Raw genomic sequence first — 27,905 nt, 5'->3', positions numbered from 1 at the left:
AAATAGTTGAAAGGCAGCCATATTGATCCAATAAATTCCAATAAATAGACATATTTTATGTGGCTTGAAAACGCAAAAGAAGTACAAGGAAGCAGTTCTTAGGTCATTAAGAAATCAGAGTCATTCAAAAGCTAAGGAGTTTCCTTATGATGTACAGTAAACTCGTTACTAAAAGCATGCAAGCAGAAGTTGGAAATAAACTAGAAAGGAGATTTCTGAACTTGGAAAGGAGATTGGGCTAATGACCTCTGAGGTCCCACCCAATTATAAAATGCTGGGATTCTATTTGGTACAACCACCAAAGAGGGGGTGTATTTCCTATTCCAGCCTGCTTCTCTGAACCCTTCCCTCCACCCCCAACACACACACCCGCTCTGTGTTTCCAATGCCATTTTGTTCTTTTTCTCAGCATGTTGACAAATATTTTCTTTCTTACTAAATGATTATTAAAAATAATGAATTTATATGTTAACTAACTATAATGTAAACGATAATAACAATAACGAATTTAATTCCAAAAAAAAATTATTTCCCAATTAAGTTCATCCTACAAAGGCTTTTGCCTCTTAGAAAATACCTTAACCTGGGGGCATCTGGGTGGCTCAGTGAATTAAACCTCTGCCTTTGGCTCAAGTCATAATCTCAGGGCCCTGGGATCGAGCCCCGTGTTGGAGCCCCACATCGTGCTCCCTGCTCAGCTGGGAGCCTGCTTCCCCACCTCTCTGCCTGCCTCTCTGCCTCCTTGTGATCTCTCTCTCTCTCTGTAAAATAAATAAATAAAATATTTTTTAAAAAATACCTTAACCTGGTGGTTGAACCTAATGGTTCTCAAACTTTGTCATCGTGCAACACTTAGAAGTCACCTTGTTCCTTATAAAACTCTAATCTATTAATATAGATAAATATGTAATTTTGTGTTATATCAGATTCCACCTTGTACTATGTTTTAATGAAAGCATATAGTTGGTATCAACTGTGAGAACACTAAAAAGTTGCCACATCTTTAGGACAAATCTGATTGTTCTGTACCATGATCTCCAGAACTAGTTTAAACCCAATGGCTCCATCAATGGCAACTCACCTCAGCGGACACACTCTTACAAGCCAACCAACCAGTGACAGACCATCACGACTGAGGGCCAACCAACCAGGAACTGAAACACCCCATAAATACATTCCAGAGTGCCAAGCAGTCAAACAATAAGTATGCATCTACAGGTAATGTCAGCCCACTTAAGCCTGGGAAAGTATGCCAATCTCTGAATTTTGTGTTTCCCAAAAACCAACAAGTATGGTTCCGAGGTTCCTTGTGCCAAACTCTATTTGCCCTTCATACCTGCTGCCAGCTAAGTCAGTCCCAAGGACAGTCTGAACTCCAGTGGTTTCAACTGAGTTCTCACCACTTCTGTGATTTGTTGTAACCAAGTAGGCCTCTGTATAAAACCATCAGTCTTTGTACACAGTAACTAGATATTTTAGTAGATAGGTGTAGAGCTGGTAAATAAGCATACCTAGCCCTTTGTATAAGGTCATTAGACATTTTGTTTAGGAGGTCTATCACTGAGTAATTAGACATCGGTCTCATATATGTCATTAGACCCTTTGTGTGGAAGTATACCATTTGATAACTATTTGTGTCATTAAACTGCTTATTCCCCTGCTGCTCACTTTACTTTTGTATTTGTTTGTCTATATGGTAATGTCTTGTCTTCTGTGTTTTTGTTTTGTTCTGGAATACCTTATTTCTGATATATGTATAAGGGAATGTCCCAAAGGGAATGGCCCAATAAATCACTAATCCAATCCAAGTTGACCTAGGGGATCATAGCTGGAGATCCATTAGACTGGTGCCCAATTCAGGAAAAGGTAATTGGCCAAACTTAGCTTTGGATCTCCTACAAAACTTTCAGGAAAGCAAGCTCTGTCTTGTCAATGTGTGAAGGAATACACTTTCAGTCTGTATTCCGGGGTCAAACATTGTCAGGTCATTGGATTGCATGGCCCTTTCCTAACCTCTGCTTAGAAAGGGCATGCAAGATACCACTTGCAGGCACACACTGTTGCTAAACAGCCTCTTTTGTCTTTCTGGGTTCTTCTATGTCAAAACTGCAACCTCCTCTTAGAAGAACTCCTCCTTCCCATGTAAAGCTGCACTATAATCCTAACTCTTGTGCTTACTTTGATAAAGGACAAAACCTTTGAGTTAGAACAACAATGGTCATCATGGAGGAACTTCAACATGTCAAAATCAGTAAATTAATTCATTTAAGAGAAACCCCAGAATAAACTAATACAGGTTAAGCAAGACTCCAGAAATCTAAAGAATCAATAGTTTGCTTCTTTAATTCATATGCTGAGGCCTAAAAAGCAAAATTCTAATTCCACTATGGTCTCTCTCAAGGACTCATGCCTTCTGAAACCCACCCTTATTTCATTTTGCTCTCTTTCTACTCATCTTTGCTTCATCTTTTAGATGAGCCATCCTTTCATCAGAATTTTCTCTGGAAAAAAAGCAATCACATTGCAACCTTGCTAAACCAGAAAGCAGTTGTAGAGAAGCTGAGTGAACTGTTTTGAGGGATTTTTGTTTGTTTCATTTCTCAACTTAAATAAATTGAATTTTTTTTTAAAAGACCTAATTTAAGCCCTGGTGTAGAGCCATATTAAGAGTTATAATTAAAGATTTTTCTAGACCTAAAGAAGTTGGGTAGACATTTGTTAAATAGGATTTTATTAGGTACTTATTGCTCTGGGCTACAGACTTGTACCAAGTAGTTCAATTAATTGTTAGTACTACAGCTGGAAAAAAAATACATAAAAGCTGCAGGGAAGAAGGGAGAAATTTAAATAACTCAGCCATGTAAAATGAAAGAAAAAAGTGCGTTAAAAGAGCAAGAAAAAATAGAAAATACAGTACAAAAGATAATTCCAGAAGCCTTTCTTTTAAAGGGACAGTGGATAAGGATTCAAAATTATAAATTAAATAAAAATGAAAACAGACTTCAGGAAATTTTCAAAGAGTATGCTGGAATAGACCCAACAGTTGAAGTAAAGGAGACTAGTCTTTTTCAATTCTCTTTTCTTTCTTTTAATGGGCTCAAATATAAATTAGGAGATTTAATGAGAGGAAAAAAATAATTGAAATCCCGAATGTCCGATTTGTGGCCAGGCATTTTCAGAGAGAATTAGAAAGTAAATAAGCTAGAAATCAATAAGAATTATGGTTCTCTAGATAAAACAACTGTCCCCTGAAAGAAAAACAGAACTAAAAAGTCTATCGTCAAAGAATTGGGAGCCTCTAGAGAGGGATACATACAGTTAGTTATTGCAAGGACAAACACTGTTGAAAGAAACAATGTCCCATTTGACTAAGAAAGAGAAAGATGATGAACCAAAATCTACCCAGTGATGCAGTTTCAAGGGAGACATTAGCACCCAACAATTCCAGCCCTTCCTCTAAATTTCTGTCCCCAAATCTCAGACACCACTGTGCGACCATGTCAATTATACCTGTCCTCAGGGTGGGCCTATGTCTAGCTTGGCTAGCTTGGCTAACCCTCTATTCCCAGCTTCTACCCTAGTGCCCAGCATGGAGTAAGCGCTCATTAAATATCTGTTGAATGGTGAATAAATAAATGGATAAAGACAGTGAACATTGTATGGGCACACTGTTGTCCATGCCTTAGTCCAAAAGAACGAAACCTCTAAACTGAGGAATGAGCTTCCATCATTAATTGGTGTGAATCAGGCTGGAATTACTGGGAGCCCCTACCCGACCTGGATCTCGTGGCAGGCTCCTGTCTTCCCCTCCACTGTCTACTCCCTGCTCCTGTTGATGTGATCACCATAATGTTTTTGTCACTTAGATGACTCCCTGAGGAGTTCATAATTGAAATATGTGCAGATACACATGTCTCACGGAGTACACTGGATCCTAAAGTCTCTTCCGGTGGGGAAGGAGAATCTGCTCAAACCCAGTTCTTGTTTCAGTATCTCCCCCTGAGCCAAAGCCAGGGATCTGAGCTGGAGCAAAGAGCTTTTGCTGAGGATGGGACAGGGGCTCTGCGTTTGTGCCTCTGGCCTGTGTAAGAGGCCTGTGTAGAGCTAACAACAGTAATGGCTAAGTCTCCAGGGCAACCAGGACCCCTTTCAATACTTCCAGCCCTGGGGTGCTCTGTCCCTTGGGGAGAGACCCTGGGCCTGCTTGCCAGGACTGTCCCACTGGTCCGCTCTGGCTTCCCTTTGGGGCTCCTCTCAGCAGCTCCCGGCCGCAAGCTCTGCCCTAGCAGAAGGCCCTTCTTCCTTGGCCTGGGCTTCACCCTCTTGTGTCAGGTGGTAGACCAGCTGGACCAGGCCCGAAGCAGGTCTTCTGGCTCCTCCCAGAAACCAACCAACTTCGGAGCAGGAAATCCTGCCCCTCCCCAAAGAGTGGGAAACCGCAGGGAAAGAGAGAGGATAAAACAGAAGGGAAGGCAGAGGAGGAGGGAAAGGGAGAAAAGAAGCAAAAGGAAACAGGAGATCAATAAAAGGAAGTCAAATTTGGTTGAAACCTCAAGGTAAGACTTTTTAAAATCACATTATATATAACAGCATCACTATTTGTTCCGGGGCCTAGTACACAGGAGGCCCCCAGAAAACCGCTATTGAAATAATGCATCTATTGGAATAAACTGGAGGTCTGGGCTGAAGAGAGATTTCAATGTCAATGCTGGTCAAAAAAAAAAAAAAAAATGCCCGATGAGATTTGCAGTGTGTAGGAGGGAAGATATGATAAGACGCAGATGGAACGAGATGTCTGTTACTGGCACTGGGAGCATTCTGATCATTTTGGGACAGAAAGTAAAGTTGGAACAAAAAGTTGCAAAAATAGTTCTAAAAGGTCTGCCTGTTCTTTTAAAATCGTACAAAGACTGCAGGTCGTAAGCATTTTTTTAAAAATTGGCTTTAAACCGATGACCGAGCACAAACACCAGGCTGTGTGTTGGGAATTGCTGAGAACGCCAATATCTGCAGGCTACAGCCGGTCATCGGCCCCGCCAATATTATTAGTATTGAAACCTGGAGCCTCAAGGAAGGCTCCTTGTTATCACAAGAAGTCTTGTTCAATAGACCAAGGGAGGCCAAAAGGTGTCAATCAAAATTCTGCATGTGCTGTTCGCCTTTTCCTTACCCCCAGTCCAGGCTGACTGCTCAGGATACTGACCCTCTGAGCCTTAAAAAGGGCCCGTTCAGGAAGAATTCCAAGGCACTTCCTTCTGGTCAGTTAAAGAAACCCGAGGGGAACAGGAAATGCCATTCCCCACCCCCACCATTTACCCAAACCCTCACTTGCCATCCATAGACCAGAAGGTTGTCGTTGGCCAATGCAGTCACTTGGGGCGATTAAAACAGCTGGACTCATGCTTTGGACCGTGACTGTACACGATGATGATGTGTTTTCACAACAGTTGGCTTTTAAGAGTCCCGGCTCCCTCAACTTTCCCAACAGTGCAGAACAATTCAGAAGGACGCATTTGAAGTTTTTTTTTGGTTTTTGTGTTTTTGTTTTGTTTTGTTTTTTTAGTGCCAGCATTTCTTTTTGGGGTTTGTGTGAGTAAATCCGTCAGAAGCTAAAAGGGTGGGAGGGTAGGAGAGGTAAGGAGTGAGGAATCCCACTTCTGCCTGCTTGCCAAGACTGGAAAAGAATTGCCTTTCCCTCTTCATGATATATGAAAATATCATATGATATGAAAAATAGATGATATGAAAGTAAAAATCCAAAAATCCTACCTCGCTCTTTATATTAGTATCGGTACAACTAAAAGCTCCCTGCATCCAATTACTGAGCTGGAATAAACCTTAAAGGTAATCTAATTTAATTCCTCTCGTTTGCCAGCTGAGGGGATCAGAGCCAGGACAGTGAAAGGGCCTTGCCCAAGGTCACATATATGTTAGTGGCGGAGAGGAGACTGAAATTCATTTCTCCAGGTCTCACCCTAGGGCCCTTAAAAAGACACCCAGACTTTACAGGAAGGTGCCCCAGACACCCAAGAACTTATAAACACTGCATCTGCTGATTAAAAAAATATTCAGTTAAAAGATGCTTAAGTAATCCCCTGCCTAGCAGAATGGGAGAGAAGGAAAGATTTTCCTAATAGTTAAGCTTTTCCAGAATCTGTTTTATAACTGTTAGGGGACTAGAGAGAGAGGAAAGATTTAAGGCAGGTTTGTCAGAAAACAACTAGAATATTTTAAATTCCTGCCACTGACCCAGCATTTTGTGTAATTTCTTTATGTAATTTCATAGTATCCTCATTTTACAAATAACATTTTTAAAATTGGCTCAAATTCACAGAGGGAATAAGATATTATTATTTCTGTATCTCTCATCAATCGGCCCAGGCTCACGCTCTGGACTAATGTAGATATTTATAGTTCAGTGACCGTTAGGCTCTTACTCAGGCCACTCCCCAGCAGGGACCCTTCTCCAGCCATTTCAACCTACTTGAGGTTCCTCTACCATGTCATGCTATTTCTAGACTCCTTGCCTGAACACACACAGTCCCCACTACTGGGGTTGCCCTTTGCCCATCTTCCTTATCTCGGTTAGTTGTATTTCTCCTTCAAAACTTAGCTTCAGGGCCACCTTCTCCCAGGAGCCTTTCCCAGCATCTTGGACTGATTTGGACACCCTACTCTGTATTCCCACAGCACCCTTTGCAAACACCCCTATGATAGCATATTATTATGTTATTGTGACCTTTGATTTACCTGCCTACCTTCCCTATAATTAACTATAATTTCTTTGAAGGAAGATACCAAATATTGCTCAGATTTTATTTTCTGGCACCTAGCACCAGTCTGGGTATATGCTTGTACTCGGTAAATGTTTGGGGGGGGGGGAATGGATGAATGAACAAATGAAATATTTCCCCTCATTTTCTTCCATTAAAATGATTTAATGAACATCTCATTTCCATGTGCCTGAGTCTCGAATAACTCGGGGGAAACAGATGTGACTATTATAAGCTTCCCATCATGCCAAGCCTGACCGGCTACTCAAAAAAGCTATCTAGGATTAAATGTGGCTGTTGAACAAACATTAATTCCTGCTTCCTGATAAAATGCACTGAGCACAGTAGAAGAATTTACATGCTATAAACCACAAGGACAAGGAGAACTGGAATAGAAACAACGGCAGATGAGAGATGTCAACACTGTTTGGAAGATGAAAAGTGAATGGATGAGTGATAAATGGCTTTGCAAAGCTGAGACTGCTTTGCAAAGAGACTGCTGAAGCCCAAGGGCCCATGATGGGAAGCCCACGAGAGGCCAAAGAGTGCAGGAGAGTGTCAGGGATCAGGGTATCAGGCATCTCAGCACACAGCCCCAGAGATGGGGGCGCTAGGGGAAATAGGAGACATTCCAGAGTCCCCTCTTGCCCCCCAGTGAAAAAGGGAAATCGATTTTCTGGAAATACTTGCCAAAGAGGCACCAGGCTCAAGGACACCGGGCACAGCACGGGGTGGGGTAGGCACAGAGCGAGAAACAGAGGGATTAGAGAAAGATTCAGTTCTGAAAGATGAGATTCCCCAGCCCCTTGTCCTGGCTCAGCTCCCGGACCAGGAACAGCGCAGCTTGTCCTTCATCCTACTCAAGCCTGCGCTAGGGCAGAAGAATCCAAGATGCTTCCTTGTAGAAAGTGCCCTGTAGAAAGGAAGACCACAGACACTGATATTTGGGGGTCCCTCGATGACACTGCCAAGCACTCTCTGGATTACCCTCCGGCAGAATCCAGCAATTGACAAGCCCTGCTCTCACACCCAAATCTTCCAGCCAAGGAATGGGCGCTGAGGGTCACCAAGCATGGAATGAAAGTCTCTGGCATTGAAGATGGAGACTCCAACACAAGTAATCCAGAGAGCAGAGGAAATCACTAACAACAAAAGCCAACGCAACATTAAAATTTTCCCAGAGGTAAGAGAAGACAGTGCAACCATGCACAGAGATCAGGAAGCCACTGTTCAAAAAAAAAAAAAAAAAAAAAAATTACTGGAGAACAAGAAAGAGCTTTATTTTATTTTATTTTATTTTTAAGGTTCAGTTATTTATTTAAGAGAGAGTGGGAGGGGAGGGGTAGAGAAGAGAGGGAGAACATCATAAGCAAACTCTGTGCTGAGTGGGAAGCCCTATGCTGGGCTTGATCCCACAATCCTGAGAGCAGGACCTGAGCAAAAAACAAGAGGCAGACATTTGAACCAACTATGTCATCCAGGCATCCCAAGAAAGAGCTTATTTTTTTTTAAAGATTTTATTTATTTATTTGACAGAGAGAGATCACAAGTAGGCAGAGAGGCAGGCAGAGAGAGAGGCAGAAGCAGCCTCCCCACTGAGCAGAGAGCCCGATGCCGATGCCAAGGCTTGATCCCAGGACCCTGAGATTACAACCTGAGCTGAAGGCAGAGGCTTAACCCACTGAGCCACCCAGGCACCCCAAGAAAGAGGTTTTTAAAATAAAAATACAACTAGAAATTTCAAAATTAAAATGAAGCACTGGAAGATAAAATTGACAGAATCTCCTGGAAAGTAGGACAAAAAGGGAGATGAAAGACAGGACAAAAACAATAAAACCCTACAGGATCAGTCCAAGATCCCTGACATCTTCTAATAAGAATTCCAAGAAGAGAACAAGAGAAGGGGGAGGGGAATACATTAATAAAAAGATAATTTCTCCAAAATTTCCCATAATGAAAGACTTGAATTTCCACATTGAAAAGACCCACTGGGTGCCCAAAACAATGAATGGAAGAAAAAAGCACGCCTCTCCACAAAGTACATTATTAGAAATGCTAGAACCCCAGGAATAAAGGGATCCCTGAAGTTCTAAAGAGAAGAAAAATACTTCACAAATCAAGGATTAGGAATCCAGAGAGCAAATGGACTTCTCAGTTAACAATACTGGAGCTAGAAACTGAAACGCAGTACAGCCCAGTCTTCCAATTCCAAGAGAAAATCACCTTCAGTCTGAAATCCTTACCCAGACAAACTGAGTGGAGGGGACTATAAACTAAACAAGCAGACAGAGCTGCCTCACTGGGGTTTACCTGGCCAACGTCTGATGGATTCATGCCACACAAAGATGTTCAATGTGAAATATCACTCCTGCTTCCAAGGTGTCAAAAACATTTCTCTACCATTCATAAGGAAGTGAGCCAAGAGAGAAAAAAAGCTGAGTTCCCAGGTGGTCAACAAAGGGAAAGTCCTAGATAACAGCCTGTCAAGCTCCCAATTCATACTGGAACAGAACAACTTGGGGCTCCAGGAGGGATGTCTCCAAAGAAAAAAATTAGATTATTCAATGAAATTGACCAATTTATTTGAGTTGTAGAGCTCTTATCAGAGCATTTGGAAAATATGGATGACTCACTAAGAAAACAAAAATGAGGGGATTATTAACTCCCGGGAGGAAAGGGGAGAGAAAAAAAGAAATGCAATCACGGTACATTATTCTGCTGTGCTGTAAACAATTGATCATAATAATATAAACACCGACAATTGATTTAATTAAAAAGTGTGCTGTTATGGTTCTAGGAATTTAAAAGGCAAGAAATGAGCATCTGTGAGCCTTGTAAGAAAAAGCAAAGTCCTAATATTCCTTAGTAGGTAATCAAATGCACAATTTCTAAGATTGCAAAATCAAGAAACAGCAATGACAGGATATTGTTTAAAAATATGGAGTTGATTCCCAGAGGGAGGAAAAAAATAAGATTTAAACCAGTGATTGCCTTTGAATGAGACTAGGGCACGGGGAAGGGAGGAACAAGGATCGCTGTTATTCATTATAACCCATTTGGTGCCATGTGACTTTTTAAACCCTCCTCTTGTATTATATTAATAAACAAAAATTATTAAAAAAAGAAAATAAGAGCGAAAATGGCTCAGTCCTAACAGCGGTCTCCCTCAGATTCCATTCTAGCTAGCAGTCAACATGTTGATGCCTGGAGCCATTAAATTAAGTCTCGAACAAGCTATAGTTAAAGTATTTACCTAATTACCCAGAGCAGCTCACCAGTCTCTCCACATTCACTTCAGAATCGCCTGAGGAGCTTTGTAAAAATACAGATGCCTAGGTCCTGCCCTTGCTGATTCCACCGGCCTTGAGGGGGCCTGGAAACCTGCCCCTAGTTCCCCCAGATGATTCAGTTGCACAGCAAAGGTGCAGCAACCACTGGACTGGAAGCCGAAATTGTGAGTGCGTCTAGGGAGGGGTCAGGGGGCGGGAAATGTGATGTGAGTGTGTGTGTGTGTGTGTGTGTGTGCGCGCGCGCGCGCGCTTCTGTGTATATGTCAATGTATTATGAGGCTCTCTTCCTCCCTCCCTCCCTCCCTCTTTCATTCCCTGTTATCTGAACTTAACCCATAAATACCTCTGGACTGCTAAAAACATCGCCCGAAACGAGCCCCCATCGCATTTTATACCCTGCGGTCGGATCTTTCTCTCCCAACCCTGGGGCTCCCTCTGCTGGCAGAAGCCTGTTAAATCTCAGCTTCCCAAACCTAAAAACTCATTCCATTCCTATGAGGTCATTTTTCCCCTGGGGTGGTTTCCAAGCCCTTCCAGAACTTCCTGAACCCTCCGGGTCAGATCGGCAAAGGAAAAGTCAACCAACGGGGGAAAGACTTTCTTCCCTTACGTGTGTGAATATATAAAGATCAGGAGGGAGCAGGAAGAGGCAGAAATGACAGTGAGAGGTACATACTGTAGTCAAGCCTGAGGAAAAGGAGACCTTAAGGAGTTTTTCCTCCCCTCCTTCCTCCCTCTCCGCCAAGAGATATGGATGAACGGGAGCTGCACATCCATCTGCTTCCCAAAACTCAAAGGAAAGGAACACCTTAGGCTGAGGACCTCCCTGAATTTGGAAGTGGAAGACAAAGGGTTCAATATCCACTCTCTCTGTACCCTCTGGAGTCCCCTTTTCCAGAGCTTGTACATCATACCTGTCTGTGGACTCTTGGATCTTTCCCAGGAGCTGAACATAATGCTCAGCCTAGCATGGGGTCTGGCACAGAAAAGATGCTCAAAAACATTTGAATGGAAGCTTAATTCATTGCTCTTCATGTGCCTTTATTCTCCACCCCATAGCATTCTGGCTTTAGCTCCTCAGAACCTTCTGACACAGTCTCTAGGGACTCCTGTATGCAAGACCCAACCTATCCTTGGCACTTTATCATCCTCCTCCACCTTCCAAAACTTCAAGGCTGTGCTTCTCCCATCTCATTGAGAGTCTCTTCCCCCCACCCAGATTCCCTATCTTCTCATCCTGCTTCCTGCTCCTTCTTGCCCTCCTTCGCTGGCTCTCCTCTTCTGCCTGACCCATAAATGTTAGTGTACTATACCCACTTTGTACCCTTCACCCTGTCCCTGGCAGTCTCATTTATTCCTACAGTTTTCATTTTACTGACAAGATTTAATTCTCCCAAATCGGTATCTCTAACCTAGATCTTTCTCTTGAGCTCCAAATATCTACCAGCCATCTTTATCTGGATATATGGAAATCACTTTCCTTTAAATACTCAAAAAATGCTCTCTGGGTACCTACTGTGTGCCAAGCACCGTGCAAAACCTTGGAGATACAATGGCAAGACAGACCAGGCCTCTGTGTCCCAGAGCTAGGTGTTGGGAAAAACAGACAAATGAGCAACTGTGAATGCCAAGTGATGGGAGCTGTGATATGAAAAATGCCCAGTGGTCCAAGGGAGGGCAGGGAGGATGATTTTGAATGGTAGAATCTGAAAGAAAAGAATGGCGTGGGTAGATAATTAGTCCCTGGGAAAGGATTTCAAAACTTATGAAGAACTTACAAAGCTAAAATAGCAAGTCTGGACTTTATCCTAAGAACAATAAGGAACCACTGAAGAAGAATTGGGTGGAGTAGAGCTCACGGGGCACATCTGCAGTGTTGGCAACGGTCAAGTGTTAGCAATGGTTATGCTGGATGGTAGTAGACCCATAGGGCTTTCACTCTATTGTTATGCTTTATAAATTATTTATGGTTCAGACTTTTTTTCACACATCAAATGTTTCACAGCCTTTTTTTTTTTTTTAATGACTGGATTATAGAAGGTGAGATAGGCAGAAGAATGAGGAGATTCCTAAAGCAGAAAATAACAGTGGCGTGAGTTAGGACAGTCATAGCGAAGGCAAAGATTAGGAGATGGGTCTAGAGATAGAATTGGGGAGTTTATTTTAGAATAAATTTATTTAGAAGATTAGGAGATGGATCTAGAGATAGAATTGGGAAGTAGAATTGACTAGACTTGATGAGTAATGGAATTTGGGGAGAAGGAGAACGAGGAATAAAAAAGGCGTTCCAAGGTTCTGGAGTATTCATTGGATGAATGGTGTAGCCATTAATTGAAATAGAAATCCCTAGGAGATGATGAGTAGAAATAGCAAGGTCACTGGAGAACAGTTTGGCTGTTTCTTAACAGAAACTTTGGCTGTTTCTTTAAAAAGTTAAACATAAATGTTCCATATGACCTAGCAATGCACTCCTATATATAACCCAAGAGATAAAAACATGTAGACAAAGGCTGTCCACACATTGTGTGGATAGCAACACTGTTCATAGCAAATAGCAACACTGTTCATAATAGCCAAAAAGTGGAAATTCCAAATGTGTGTGTATTGGTGAATGGGTAAACAAAATATGGTATATCCATACAATGAAATATGATTTGGCAATGAAAAGGAACAAAGTACCAATACATGCTACGATATGGGTGAAGCTCAAAAGCATTAGGTTACAGTCAAAGAAGTCAGGCACAAAAGATCATTATTAGTGATTCCACTAATACGCAAGACAGAAAGTAGATTATTGGCTGCCTGGGGCTGGGGATGGGAACGGGGAATATTTGTAAATGGGTAAGAGATCTTTTGAGGGTGAGGGAAAAGTCCTGAAATTCTCTTGTGGAATGGTTTCCCAACTTTGTAATTTATTAAAAGCTATTGAATCGGACACTTACAACAAAATAATTTTCTAGTATATAAATTATACTTCAAAAAAGCTGTTTTTAAAAAATCAGGTTAATTTCAGCATGTTGAGTTTAAGGTTAAGTTTAGGAGGAGCTTCCCTATGACCCTGCAATTGCACTATTGGGTATTTACTGCAAAGATACAGATGTAGTGAAAAGAAGGGCCATCTGTATCCCAATGTTCATAGCAGCAATGGCCACAGTCACCAAACTGTGGAAAGAACCAAGATGCCCTTCAATGGACAAATGGATAAAGAAGATGTGGTCCATATATACTGGACTTTGGTCCAGTATATATGGAGTATTATGTCTTCATCAGAAAGGATGAGTACCCAACTTTTGTATCAACATGGATGAGACTGAAACAGATTATGCTAAGTGAAATAAGTCAAGCAGAGAGAGTCAATTATCATATGGTTTCACTCATTTGTGGAGCATAAGGAATAATATGGAGGACATGGGGAGATGGAGAGAAGTGACTTGGGGGAAATTGGAGGGGGAGACGAACCATGAGAGACTGTGAACTCTGAGAAACAAACTGAGGGTTTTGGAGGGGGTAGGTTGGGGGGTTGGGTGAGCCTGATGGTGGGTATTAAGGAGGGCACGTACTGCATGGAGCACTGGATGTGGTGCATAAACAATGAATTCTGGAACACTGAAATTTTTAAAAAATTAACTAAATTTTAAAAATTGGATAAAAATTTTTGTAAAAAAATTTTTGTAAATATTTTGTAAATATTTACAATATTTTGTAAAAAAAAATAATAAAATAAACAATGCAACAGATGTCTACCATAAAAAAAAAAGGAGGCATTAAAAAGGTGAGGTTGAGTAAGCAAATGGTTACACCATCTGACACTTAGGAGACAATGCTGCACAGGAGATAGAGATTTTTAAGTTTCATCAACACAAAAATAGTAACTGGAGCCATTGGAGTGAGGGAAATCCCATAGGGAAGAGAAAGAAGAAAGGAGTGAGAACAGAATCAGGGCCAACTCCAGCATCCAAGGAATCCAAAAGGGAAGGGAAACCTATAAAGAACACTGAGAAGAAGCAATCCGAGAATTAGGAAAAAAGCCCAGAGAATATAAATGGACAGAATCCAAGGGAAGAAGATGCTTTGGGACAGGAAAGAGAGCCCAGTAACACTGTTGAGCATAGCTCCAGGAGGCCGGAAGCCTCCAGAGGCTCGGGCATAGCATACAGAAGGAATGAAATGTTGATGGAGAGAGTGAGGCTGGATTGATGAGCCTGAGGAGTACCAGAGACCCAGAATTTCTGATACAAGGCAAGAGGGAAGACAAAAGGTCAAAACAGGCAGAGTTGTGGAATAGGGATGGAGACCCCAGAGGGCAGAGGTTCCAAGTCTGGAAGTGAATGGCTACAACTGCAGATTGCAGCCTTGGATATACAAGGCCCTTAAAGATGCGATTCCTGCTTACTTCTCTAAGCAGATTACTAACGATGTAACCCCCACCCCTTAAATTCAGTGATCCTGCCATATGGAATTGTTTGCAGTTTCCCAAACATGCCATTCTCTTTCACACCTCCTTCTATTTTCTCACACAGCTTCCTCTGCATGGAATGTTCTACAAACCAGCCCTCCCCTCTCCCACACACACTCCTGGAACCCAACTCAGTGCTCACTCTTACCCTTCTTCATTTCATTCCTGCTCTTGTTTCAATATGGATCAAGGTTAACCTTGCCTCTAAGGCCCTGCCTACTTGCCCCTCCCCCACATGGAACAGCCTGTTTCCTTCATTACACCCTGGGGAGGTCAATCTAAGATAGGCTACCTTGGCATGAATATTATTTTGAGTTAAAAGCAATCCAAACCCAGCACATTCAGGAAAAGCTCTTTATCTCCCCCCAACTGCCTTCTTGTACCAGGAAGAGAGCTATAAAGGAGACTCCTCTGTACCTTATCTGCATAACAGGGCAATCCTTGTTTTCCAAATATCTCCTTTCACCTTCCTGCTAATGGTCTTTCTCCCCTTTGTTTCTTCAGAACTCTACCCTTCTCCTTAGCTCTTATTAAGTCTCATGTTGCCGCACTGTCTTTGGAATTTTGTGTCTGTGTGGATTCACTGTATGTCTGAAAGTAAATTTGATTTTCTCCTGTTAATCTGTCTCAAGCCACTTTGATTCTTAGTCCAGCAGAAGGACCTTGAAGGGGAGAGGAAATTCTCACTCCCCAACAGTTGACGTAGTCAGCGGGATACTTTAACTCATTGGATACTGCTTGCCCCAGACACAGCTGCTGCTCAAAGATCCTGGGACATCTGACACACAGCTGACAGAAGGTAAGATTTCTTACCATGTCAGTCTCCCAGAATCTCTATCTGCAGAGTTCAGTGGCATGAGAGTCCTTTTTCCCTCTATCTAAATTTAGATTAGCAGGAGAAAATATTCGTGGAACTAGTTCCTTGAGTCTAGCAACTCTGGTTAACTATGCTAAGACAACTCGTTGGTTACGATCCATTTCTTTGATCCATTTCTTTGATCCATTTCTTTCCAGAGATGGTTTTTGTTTTTCTTTGTCTGTGTCCTTTGTGTCTTTGGTCATGGAATGTGTTAAGTTGACACTGGGTTGCCCACTAATTTCCCTGCAATGCATAGACAATAAAACAGCACACAGTCCCCAGCCTTGTGGCACATCCCTCCTAGGTATTTGTGTGGTTCTAAAATGATGTAGGAAACGAAGGCATAAGAAAAATTAAATTTCTTTTATACTTACTTACAACCCATTGATGAGTCCTTGAAACAGGCAGAGTGACCTTCCTCTGGGAGCTCAGACCTCAATGTTGACACTTTGCTAAGGGCAAAAGGAATTCTTAGCCTGACGTCCTGGAATCCTATGAGTCTACTTTAAACATATAGAAATTCCTTTGGAAAATTCCTTTATCTCTACCCCCCAAGATACTTGTTAATAAGCATCCTCTAAGCATATGGCCCACCAATATACCTCTGAAAGTTCTCATGACTGAGTTTTTAACTAAACAGTAAGAAGTGACCTTTTCCAAACAATAGCTAGCTCACTCAGGATCCTGGAAACCTTGTTTCCAAACTACCTTGGAGGTTTGTGCTTTCCCTAACCCACTCCCAACTTAAAAGTATAGAATTAGCCACTTCCTCATGACTCCAGTGCAACTCTTTCTGCCCATGGGTTCTGCCCTGTGCTTTAATAGGGCTTTTTGCCCTAAAGACATTCTCAAGAATTCTTTTTTGACCATTTGTTCTGAACCCCAACATTTCAAAATCATTTTGGTGTCCAAACATGTGGCTTGAGTCTTCTCATTTGGACTCTGAGCTTCGGTGCAAACTTGGTGAGTACTTTCTCTTCTCTTTCTTTACTTTAATTTCAAGGCCTTTTTAAGGAGTATGGTCTTATTGGAACACTTTCATGTCAATTGTTCATGCTGCAATTCTCTAGTCTTCCAGTGGCTACTCTAAGGGGAGGAGAAAGCCTGCCTTTTGGCTGGAACTTAGTACCGTGGTCAGAATTGTAATGAGACCCAGAAACTTGCCCTCTCTTTACTCATGTCCTTATACAAAGCTGTCTGTCTTGGGCACAAGATGGCCATCTAAGTCACCAGGATGGCTGCTGATCTTTAGGACTCCCATGTGAAGTTCCTCTTCTTTGGTCCAATGTGATCCCCTCCACATCTCTGGTCTAGTCACTTCTGGCTGGGAGACCTCCACTCAGAGCTGGCCAAAACCAGTACCTGATTGAGTTAAAACCCAAACAGGGACCATTTCCTAGGGAAGTTGGTTGTAAAAGTCTACATGTTAGAATGTCCCTTAGACCATCATGAATTTCCATTTTTACTATTTTCCATCAATGTCCCCTATTAACTACTTAGGTTATTTGGGTAATTTTCCCTTGTAAAACTTTTCTAATGTTTTCCATGGGTTAAAAACGATGAGTTCTTCATGGCAAGGCAAGGCACAGTATCTTCATCGATACCTGGCACCCATTTGCAGTCTAGAATGCAATGGGGAAGCTGGGGGCTGCTAGCATCCCTCCTACGGGGCCTTTAATGGCAAGGCAGTGATCATAGTGATTTCATTTGAGGGACACCGTGGGTCACATTGACACCTGGAACCTCTGACATATCCTGCATGGGTTGCCACCTGAGAGTGGGGCGGTGGGGTGGATTTTCTTGGTAATGGACCTTCTCTCTTCTTCAGTTCCCAAGGACTCTCCCTTTTAATGCCTTTTAATGCCTTTTAACCCACTGTAAATTCAGTGGGTTTAATGCCTTTTAACCCACAATTCCGATTGCAAAATTTAAGAAAGGACTGATCTCCTGTAACACTGCATGGCCTCAGTAGGATCTATCAGTTAGATCTCTTCTGCAGGAAACAGGGCAATGGACAGAGATATCCTAAGTACAAGACTTCATGGCTCTAAGTCAGGACCTGGATTTAACAGCCTCTTCCAGAACATGTTTAGTCAGTAAACAGGCCAGTAAACTCCCTCTTGAGATCCTGGGTGATAATTATCTAAATAGGTCTCCTCCTGCCAGAACCCAGGTTGCTGGAGGAAACCAGGCACCCCTGATGAAAGGGACACTGACCCTCTCTCACCATTCCTCCTCCTAATAGATGTGGGAGCTTCTCCCTCATTCATTCCCCAGGTTAATGGCTACAACTGGAGCCAACTGTGGTTAGTGTACCTCAGGATGGGAACTTTAAGGAATATTCCCAAGCAGCTGCCAAAACTCCCTTTGTTTCAGGGAAGTGCCCTGTCTTCTTCACCCCAACATCGACTATGTATTTCTGCTTTGGTGGGGAAAACAAACAATACCCATAACATTATTTCTGCTCATCTATGAACTAATGAGGTTTAGAACAAGGAACCCTCTTTCTCTGCCTTCTGGCAGCTCCTGGCCTCCTACCTTTCCCTCCCCCTCCTCCTATTTCTGCAGCACCTTGGGTAGGGCCTGTATAACTGGTTCCTATACCATTCTCAGTGCCGCTGGTGCCGTTGGCTCCTCCTCCTCCCCTCACTGTCATGGAGTGAAGAGCACCCCTGGACTTAACACCACCTACTTCAGATTGCCCCACGGTACCCCAGGTAAAAATGACAATGGGGAACAAATTGATTAGCTTTTAAGAGGACCCAGGTGGAACATACTTTGATATTTAAACTAATTTAAATTTGTTGTCTTAAGATAGCTAGGTCTTTAGCATTCTTGGCACCAAGTATAAAACTTTGATTCTACCAAGGTTTACTAAAAGTCAAACTCATGTTTTCTCTGTTGCCATATGTTAACAAAAAAGATGACTTAAGACGATAGCTAGTTTTGTCCTTCTCAAAGTTTTCATGGGTAATTGTTATGATAGCATTCAAAATCTTTGGTAACCTGAAGCTTTGAAGCTTTGTTTGGTTGTTAAATTGGGATTGGATTCACTGGACATCTAGGTATTTTCCAAATGGAATAAAGTACTAAAGTATTGATTACTAAACATAAGGTTTATCTGCTTTCGACTTCTTATTGCAGAGAAACTAAGGATATTTGGGTCTGTTGGAAAACCTGCTTTGTGCTTAAATGTATCTGTAAATTTGCCATCTAAAGAATTCTGTTGTAACCGTTCACAATTTGTTACTACTTAGTTTTCACTGGAGACTAAGGTTTCTAAGGGTTAAAATTCGGCTAAGTGTAATTAAGACTGATGGAAATAAGGGAAGCAATTCTGTATGTATAAGAATGATCTAAGGGCACCTGGGTGGCTCGGTGGGTTAAGCCGCTGCCTTTGGCTCAGGTCATGATCTCAGGGTCCTGAGATCGAGTCCCGCATCGGGCTCTCTGCTCAGCGGAGAACCTGCTTCCTCCTCTCTCTCTCTCTCTCTCTCTCTGCCTGCCTCTCTGCCTACTTGTGATCTCTCTCTCTGTGAAATAAATAAATAAATAAATAAAAATCTTTAAAAAAAAAAAAAGAATGATCTAAGAAATGGGAATATATTTTTGTGGAAGGTAAAATAAGGTAATTTTGTCCTGAGACTTTTTTTAAAGGTTTTATTTATTTATTTGACAGGGAGAGGAAGATAGCAAGAAAGAGAGAGTTAACAAAAGAGAGAGAGAGAGAGCACAAGCACAGGGAGCAGCAGGCAGAGAGAGAGAGAGAAGCACCCTCCCTGTGGAGCAGGGAGCCCAATGTGGGACTGCCGGATCATGACCTGAGCGGAAGGCAGATGCTTAACTGACTGAGGCACCCAGGCCCCCTAACTGAGACTAATTTGAGAGGAATCAATTGGGAAAAAATCTGAATGCAAAGGAAAGTTGTAGAAGGTTTGTGAAGGGAAATCCTTGGAAAGGAAATTTAAGTGTGGTCAGGATGAACTGAGGTTGACATAAATGGATTTTTAAAATGCACTGGTGGAGTGCTGAGGTGGCTAAGTCAGTTAAGCGTTGGACTCTTGGTTTCGGCTCAGGTGGTCATGGTCTTGGGGCGGTGGGACTGAGCTCCCTGTCAGGCTCTACACTCAGAGTGGAATCCGCTTGGGGTTCTTTCCCCCTCCCTCCCATGCTTTCAAGCTCTCTCTCTCTATGAAATAAATACAGAAATGTTTTAAAAAATATACAGGTATAAGATTGGAATTCTGCTTTCTCTCTGTTAAAAAGACAAGTTTCCCTGGATTGTTGATCTGCTCTTGATGAGAAAATATGAACAAAGTTGTTTTCTCTTTGCACAGAAAAACCAGTGGCTCTGTTTTGTCTTTATCAGGTCTTTGGTGATCTATAATCCTATTTAGGCTGTGCCTAAGACTTTCTAAGGCTTTAATGAACTTCCCCAAGATTTAAATCATAAACAAAATCTCTCTGACTAATTAGGCTTGTTTATTTGGTGTGTTACATTCTAATATAAGGTCATCACTTGATATTCTGATTACTGAAGTGTTCTCTATCGCAGAAATAAGTGTATTTGCTTGTCAATTGCATCCTAATGAACTCATATTGATGGGGTTTTGGAATCTAGGTGAAGTTCTGTGGGGTGCGGTCTGGAGCCAACCACCAAGAAAGAATTCTTGAGACATCTTTGGTGCAAAATGGTGGTTTCATTAAAGCACAGAGACAGTACCCATGGGCAGTAGAAGCTACAGAGGGGTCTTGAGGAGTGGTGATTATATACTTGGGGATTTGGGGGAAGTAAGGAAAAGGGAGGTTTCAAAAGACTTTCATATGCTAAAAAGGACCGACTTACAAGATTTCTGAGGCCCTGGCATTGTCAAGTCTAAGGTGGTTTCCCCCTCTAGCAAGGTATTAACATTAAGATAGTTGGGAGGTCCCTGGAAGAATGTCACACATGTTCCATGGGACAGGGGAGGGGGAGTTGCAGGGGGGTTGGTTTGTCTTCAGCCAGGCTTCTACTCCTCATCAAAATCATTTCATTAACAATGTCCATTTCTTTTTTTTTTTTTTAACAATGTCCATTTCTGAGTTTTTGTCATTTGTAAGTGTTCTGATGCTCTTATACAACATGTTTCATCTTCAAGGAGATTCATAAAAAAGATTTTTAGGGCAAATAGAGTATTTGATATCTTTAAGATCATAAAACTGAAATGGGTAAGAATTTCCAGAACTAAAAAGCTGCATTCAAACTAAATAAGAATCAGTAAGATGGGACTCAATGAATTGAGAAGTATGATTATAGTTTTGGGACTCTTGTTTACAATATTGCTGGTTCTCTAATGTTCTTCTAGATTAAGGAAAATTTCTCTTAAGATATCTATGACTTAGAAAAATACGATAAAATATTCCTTTGTGAACAAACTGAGGCATTAACTTTTCTTTCTCTCTGAACCCTCTGAAATTCAAGAAGTCTCAGTAAGTATTCTTTCTTCTGTGGCAATCATACTCATTTGCATAAGTTCAATAAGAATCTGTTCTCCTTGTAAAAGGACACCATTGGAAACACTGGTTATTTTACCAAGGCTTTGACTGGAATGTCATATTTGAGAGACATGCATAGACTCAGATATGACCAAACAGCTTTGAGAAATTGAGGTTGACTTTATGAAACATGGAGCCAAAGAACCCCTTGGAAATGCTGACCTGATAGAGAGTTCCCAGCAGCCTCACCAGGTGAGTAAAGAATGTCACTTCCTGGCAGGTGCAGGAACCTCAGAATACTTTGGGGACCACAAGAAGAGAAATTTACCCAAATTTACAGGTATTGCAGGTGTGTCTGATGGCAAGTAATTGGCTTGGCTTCTGGCCTAGAGAGGCTACTAAAAGTTCAGTTCCTTATGAAAACTTTCTAGCAAAGCTGATTTTGAAAAATCTATACAGCCAGTTGCTATTGTTGCTGAACTTAGGTAAATAATTAAGCCACTTTAAAAAAAAAAAAAAATTGGACTTGCTTTTCAAACGAATGAGTCTTGATTTGGGTATCTCTGGAATTAGGAGTGATTATAGAGAGAAAGAATTATGTTTCAATTACACACCTTTGTGGATGTTAAATTCTAGTTCTGATTGTCTTTAACTGCTGTTTGCCGAAGCTAGACAACTGGAGGTAAACTTCAGAGAAATTGCCACTATAGCTCACGTATAGACAATCCTCATGCTTGTTATTCTGTGGGGATAGTAACAGGATCTCAGAGGCACATGATTATTTGAGCAGCTGGAAAATGGAATTGACTCCCCAACAACTGTAAAACTCAACTAGAACCTTAACCAATTCTGTATGGCTGGAATGACAATATCGTTCCCTAAAAGTCAGAGTGTAACCCACACTATGGGGTTAACTATGGACTTGTGAAAATAATGGATGACCCCACTTTCCTTATGATTGGATTGGATGATGCATTTGGAGATACCCTTATCTCCTGATACAAGTCTTCTACCACTTCCCAGTGATTTCTCGTAATTAGGGTATTATTAAGACTAGACCTAAAACAAAGAGGGCTTCTTGATGGCTTTATCCCTCTGCCATATTTGTCCTAGGAACTACCTCTATGGAGGTAAAATTGCAAAAAGAGGCTTTAGCCAAGCACACAACAGCCCTCCTGGTAGAAGAAGCATAAGACCTCACTATGGGGCAGTCCCTGACAGTGATGACTCCACATCAGATCCAGAGTGTCTTAGAGACCAAAAACCACCAATGGATGATGGAAGTCTGACTTATTAAATACCAGGCTATGCTCTTAGATACACCTGAAATAATACTTAAAATTTGTCAGACTTTAAGCCCAGCTACTCTTATGCCCAGGCCTGACCATCATATTTCCATGTTAGAACATGACTGTTCAGAGATTGTTGATCTTGTTTATTCCAGCAGACCAGATTTAAAAGAGTCCCTATTGAAAATGCGATGACAGTTGGTTTGCTGATGGCGGTTGTTTCATGGAAAAGGGGATAAGAAAAGCTGGGTACACTATGAGTCAGTCTAACCCAGATTTTTGAGGCCAAAGCCCTCCCATCATATGTGTCTGCCCAAAAAGCAGAGTTAAGAGTGCTCACTCATGCTTTACAATTAGCAAAGGGCCTCGAATAATATCTATACTAACTCTAAATATGCCTTCCTAGTCCTACAAGCCCATGGAGCAATTTGGAAGGAAAGAGGATTATTACCGAGCCATAACTCCCCAGTCAAATATGGGCCTGAAATTATGATTCTTCTTGAGACTGTAGGCCTATCTAAGGAGAGAGCTGTAATTCCCCTCAAAGGACATCAAAAGGATATGACCTTAGAATCTAAAGGCAACAACTTAGCAGACATACAGCCAAGCAGGCAGCACAAAATCAACAAACTGAAGTCTTATACCAGTCTTAATTCCAATAAAGCCCGTAACTCCTGTCTACTCAGACCAAGAAATTCACATAGCCCAGGAATGAGGATATACAAAATAAGCACAGGACTGGCTTCTTAATAAGGAGAGAAAATCCTTTATACCCACAAATAACCAATGGAAGGTAATACAGGGTTTATACCAAGCTATCCATTTGAATAAAAAGGCCCTGGAACAAATGGTTTAAAATATCTCTGATGGGGGTTACCTGGGTGGCTCAGTGGGTTAAAGCCTCTGCCTTCAGCTCAGGTCGTGGTCTCAGGGTCCTGGGATCGAGCCCCACATCGGGCTCTCTGCTCGGCGGGGAGCCTGCTTCCCTCTCTCTCTCTCTCTCTCTCTGCCTGCCTCTCTGCCTACTTGTGATCTCTCTCTCTCTCTCTGTCAAATAAATAAAATCTTTAAAAAAAAAAAAATCTCTGATGGAATTAGCTTAACCACTACCATTAAACAGGTCAATCATGTGCTATCTGCCGCAAGCAAATCCTAGAGTGAGACTCGACCCGGCCCTCTTTTAGGGCCAGTTGGAAGGCAGGGGATGTATCCTGCAGAGGAATGGCAATTAGATTTTATGCAAATGCCACCTTGTAAAGAATATAAGTACTTACTGGTTTATGTAGACACCTTTCCTGGATGGATTGAGGCCTTTCCTTATAAGACAGGAAAGACCACTGAGGTGACAAAAACTTTGCTAAAAAAAATTGTCCCTAGATTTGGACTCCCTCGGTCCCTACAATGTGATAACGGACCATCTTTTATCATACAAATAACTCAGCAAGTAGCGCAGGCCTTAACAACTGATTACTATTTACATTGGGCCTAGCATCCAGAGTCCTCTGGAAAGGAGGATCCAAAACCAAGTAGCCCTTGGTATCCTGACTGCTGCTCAAGGAGGCCCAGAATTGGATGACTGGCTCCTAATGGGAACCAGTGACTATGTGGTTCTGACTCATGGCAATGGCTTCCCCCAGGCTGGATAGTCCACTGTACTCTGGGTTTAGCCTGGATGCATATTATTAAAACCCAGCCAACCTTCCAAATTTAAAACCACGGCAGGGCGGGGGGTGGGGGGGTGGGCGGTGCCTGGGTGGCTCAGTGGAGTAAGCCTCTTCCTTCGGCTCAGGTCATGATCTCAGGGTCTGGGATCAAGCCCCACATCAGGCTCTCTGCTCAGCAGCGAGCGTGCTTCCCCCTCTCTCTCTCTTTGCCTGCCTCTGCCTACTTGTGATCTGTCTATCAAATACATAAATAAAAATCTTAAAAAAAAAAAAAAGAAAGATAAACAACAGTGGATATATTCTGTTTCATTGGTATGAACATCAAGTATCCATCTTTGTTCCCTCTTTGATACTGGAGGATGTCATTTGGCACATGGAAGCACTTGATAAGTACACAGTCAAAGCCCTAAATGACATTCAAAATAGCATTTCCCTATTAAATGCTGAAGTAACACAAATGCATAAAGCAGATTTACAAACTAGAATGGAATTAGATGTTTTAGTTGCTGCACAAGGTGGAACTTGTGCTGTCATAATAACATTCCAGATTATCACAAAAACATTTCTGGGTTTCTAACTGACATGAATACTCAAATTGGCACTTAAAAGGCTCCCTCTCTTTCTTTAAATGATTGGTTGAACTCCTGGACTCCAAGAGGATTTTTGTCAACTATCAAAGGACTTTTATTTGGTCTTCTTTTTTCTTTTTGTTATTCTAATCATGTTTGCTGTTTTCTCCCATGTCTCTCCACCTGGTACAGAGACCCCTTTCCTGCCATAACTCAAGCCAACAGATGTTCCTTTCCATTTGGGAAGATCCAGCATGTGGTCTCCCTTGAATTCAGCTGCCTCTGCCTTTCATAACTCCTATATGTATAAACCCCCAACTGACCAATGTTAACCCACAGATAGGGACGTCTCCATCCCCATATTCATCAGAAGAAAGCTACAGAAGATAAGACCTTCCATCCTCAGAAACCTTAAAGATTTAAGGGTCAAAATTATTCAGGGGGGAATGATGTGGGAAGCAAGCAAAAGAAAAATCAAATTTCCTGGGGCACCCAGGTGGCTCAGTGGATTAAGCCTCTGCCTTCGGCTCAGGTCATGATCTCAGGGTCCTAGGTCCCATGTCTTGCTCTCTGCTCAGCAGGGAGCCTGCTTCCTCCTCTCTCTCTCTGTCTGCCTCTCTGCCTACTTGTGATCTCACTCTCTGTCAAATAAATAAAATCTTTTAAAAAATTAAATTTCCTTACTACTTACAGCCCATTGACAAGTCCTTGAAACAGGCAGAGTGACCTTCCTCTGGGAGCTCAATGGCCTCAATGTTGACACTTTGCTAAGGGCAAAAGGAAATTTTTGCCTGACCCCTCCTCCACCCCCTCCACCCAATCTTCCCCACCCCTGCCCCAGGATCCTATGAGTCTACTTTAAACATATAGAAATTCCTTTGGAAAACTTCCTTTGTCTCTACCCAAGAGACATGTTAGCAATCATCCTCCAACCATATGGCCCACTGATACACATCTGAAGGATCTCATGATTGAGTTTTTACTTAACAGTAATAAATGACCTTTTCCAAATAACAGCTAGCTCACTCAGGGTCCTGGAAACCTTGTTTCCAAACTACCTTGGAGGTTTGTGCTTTCTCTAATCCCCTCCCAACTTAAAAATATAGAACTGGCCACTTTCTCACGATCCCAGTGCAGATTTTTCTGCCCATGGGTCCAGTCCCTGTGCTTTAACAAAACCATCTTTTTGCACTGAAGACATTCTCAAGAATTCTCTCTTAACAATTTGCTCTGAACCTCAATATTTCCACACCACAAAAGACCCGAGGCTTTAGCTAAAGTGGTTAAAAATGCATATAAGATTTTTCCTTTTTTCTTGTTCTGTGTCCTAAGAGCTTGGCTTTGTGACCAGTGAGAATATTCTCTTTGGTCTCCATCATTTGGAGGATGTGTTTACTAGGGTACACCTTGGTGGCTAGTTGAAAAGACTAGGGCTCTAACTCCAACTCTCTCTCTCTCCCCCCAACCTTTCATCCTGGGCCTTGCCACCTCTCAGTGGTGTTTGTCATGAGGGCATGTCTAGACCATAGAAACCTTTATCCTCTCAACCTTCATTGCTTATAAATGCTGGGAAGTCCCATTTCAATAGCACCTGCCTAGTATCACAGATGAGTGGCCTGTGACTGGAGGAGTCTTATGATTTCGTAAGAGACCAGACACCATTTTCAGAACACCATCCTTACTGCCTGTGCAGTGAAGACCTTTTCTTTCTCAGACTAATCTTGGGAGTAAATTTTGGATCATGGCGGCTGCATCATCTATGCCCTCTTTGAATGACACTTGCGTCTTTGGTTTAGCCATTAAAAGGTTTATTGGTTTGAGTTGCTATTAATAGATCCTACTCCTCAATGGCCAGGTGATGGATCCTTTAAATTGGCTCTCTTTAGAAGAAAAATATTTTTTATAGAGAGTTCCCAATTGTCTTATTAGTATAACAGCTAACCTTAGGGAGTCCTTTGACAAGATGCAAGAACAGAAATTAGACTTAGGACAAAAATAAATGCCCACATCCAATGCACATTTTCCTAAAATCTGCCTGTTTTAACTTCCCTTTCCCTACAAGATGTCCAGGGAGCATCCAGCCTATTCTCTGGGTTCAAGGTATACAAGTTACTTATATAAATGCTGAATGCCAGGAAATGAACTTAATAAAAGCACCCAAGGTTGGCAGTGAGGCTGGCTTTGATCCTACATCCCCGGGCTAGATCTATAAGCAGGATCTGCCAGCTTTAGGCATCCTGTGCCATGTCCTTTACAGGTGTGTCCTAGATCCCCCACTGCAAAGAATTTTTTTGCCTGGACAGCAGCAGATCTTTTAAATTATAAAGACTTCCCCTCACCCCCTCCTCAGAAAATCCTACCGAGGTTAGAATTGGTTGATGACTATTCATAACCTCCCTTCCACAGAGGAAACAGGACCAAAATTTCTCTGCAGCCCTTCTACAAATGACCTCAAAAAGCTAATATTCAGGGATTAATAGAAGCCAAGGTTAAATTTTGTACCCAGAAAAAAGGCTTTTGTTGAAATGCTTTATATAGACTCTACAAAGGCATAAGTCTTTTGGTTCCCATTTTACTTAAAAATCCCCTGATATAAAGAAGCAAATTTAGTTTAAAAAGCAGGCCAGTCCCTTGATATTCAGGCTGTAATCCAGTTCTTTGGGGGAATTAGAATCAACTGTCTTTGTCTTACAAAGCTCTACAAAACCAGAAATGCAACTCTAAAAATAAAAGTCAAAGCCCACCCATCTTTACTAATCCCTAAAACTCGATTATTCCTCTCAAAAGGATCGTAGATATAGACACAATATCAGAACAAAATTCCCCTGTATTAAAAAAAAGGGGGGGGTAAATTTTTGATACCAATTACCCTGAAATTTGAGGGGGGAAAACATTTTTCATTCTTTCTCTGTCCCTTCAAATTATAAATATTATCATGTCTTTGTAAGGTAAATACAGCCCACTGTCACCTGAGACTGAAGGAAAAAAGGGAGGGAGGAAGGCTTTTTAAAATAAAAATTGCTAAAATGGCTTTTGTGCCCAGCCTCCAGCATCTCTGATAATAGGCAGATATGCTCCCAACCTTTACCTCGGAGAAATTTTGGATATTTACTCTGTGCCTTTGTGATGCAAATCTTCTACTCCCATCTTTCCTGGGACCTAAGAGCCATTCTTTGAAATACAAACATAAGAGAGTTTTTCATCAGGGGAAAAAAAAAAATAGAGGGAGGTATTTAAAAATTGGGTCTTCCTGTCCTCTCCACAAATATTAGTAAAAATAAAAGCTCTAAGATTTTGTTTCCATCTGAATGTGTGTCCATATGTGTTGTAAATATGAGGTATTTTCTCTACCTCCAGGTGGTATTGCTAAAATTAATTTGCCAAAGAGCTCTTTTAGTTGTTTTGGAGGCAAGCATTTGTAAAACTTGGACATTCTAAAACTCAGAGAGAGAAACTAACCCAAATGTTTTTCCGGTTCACATGATCTGGGAAAATATTCAGTATTAAAAAGCTAATTTGAAGTTGTTTAT

General features: G+C 41.7%; 1 protein-coding gene across 4 annotated transcripts in view; it reads left to right on the top strand.

Moving 5' to 3' along the window:
- Positions 1-4,451: 4,451 nt before the first annotated feature.
- HSD11B1 (hydroxysteroid 11-beta dehydrogenase 1) overlaps positions 4,452-27,905 on the top strand; it is a 64,225-nt gene continuing 40,771 nt past the window's right edge. For 2 of the 4 annotated variants that reach the window (XM_047704893.1, XM_047704891.1), the window contains exon 1: positions 4,452-4,556. Coding sequence is in view for 1 of the 4 variants with exons in the window: in XM_047704890.1 (XP_047560846.1) it covers positions 17,858-18,095 (238 nt within the window). In the remaining 3 variants the exon portion in view is untranslated. Of the gene's footprint in view, positions 4,557-10,208; positions 10,228-17,842; positions 18,096-27,905 lie in introns of those variants that run through there. The other 2 variants (XM_047704892.1, XM_047704890.1) reach the window with 2 other exon arrangements.

Source organism: Lutra lutra, chromosome 15 (assembly GCF_902655055.1).
Source record: "Lutra lutra chromosome 15, mLutLut1.2, whole genome shotgun sequence".
NCBI lineage: Eukaryota > Metazoa > Chordata > Mammalia > Carnivora > Mustelidae > Lutra > Lutra lutra.
This window is presented reverse-complemented; position numbering and strand designations above follow the sequence as displayed.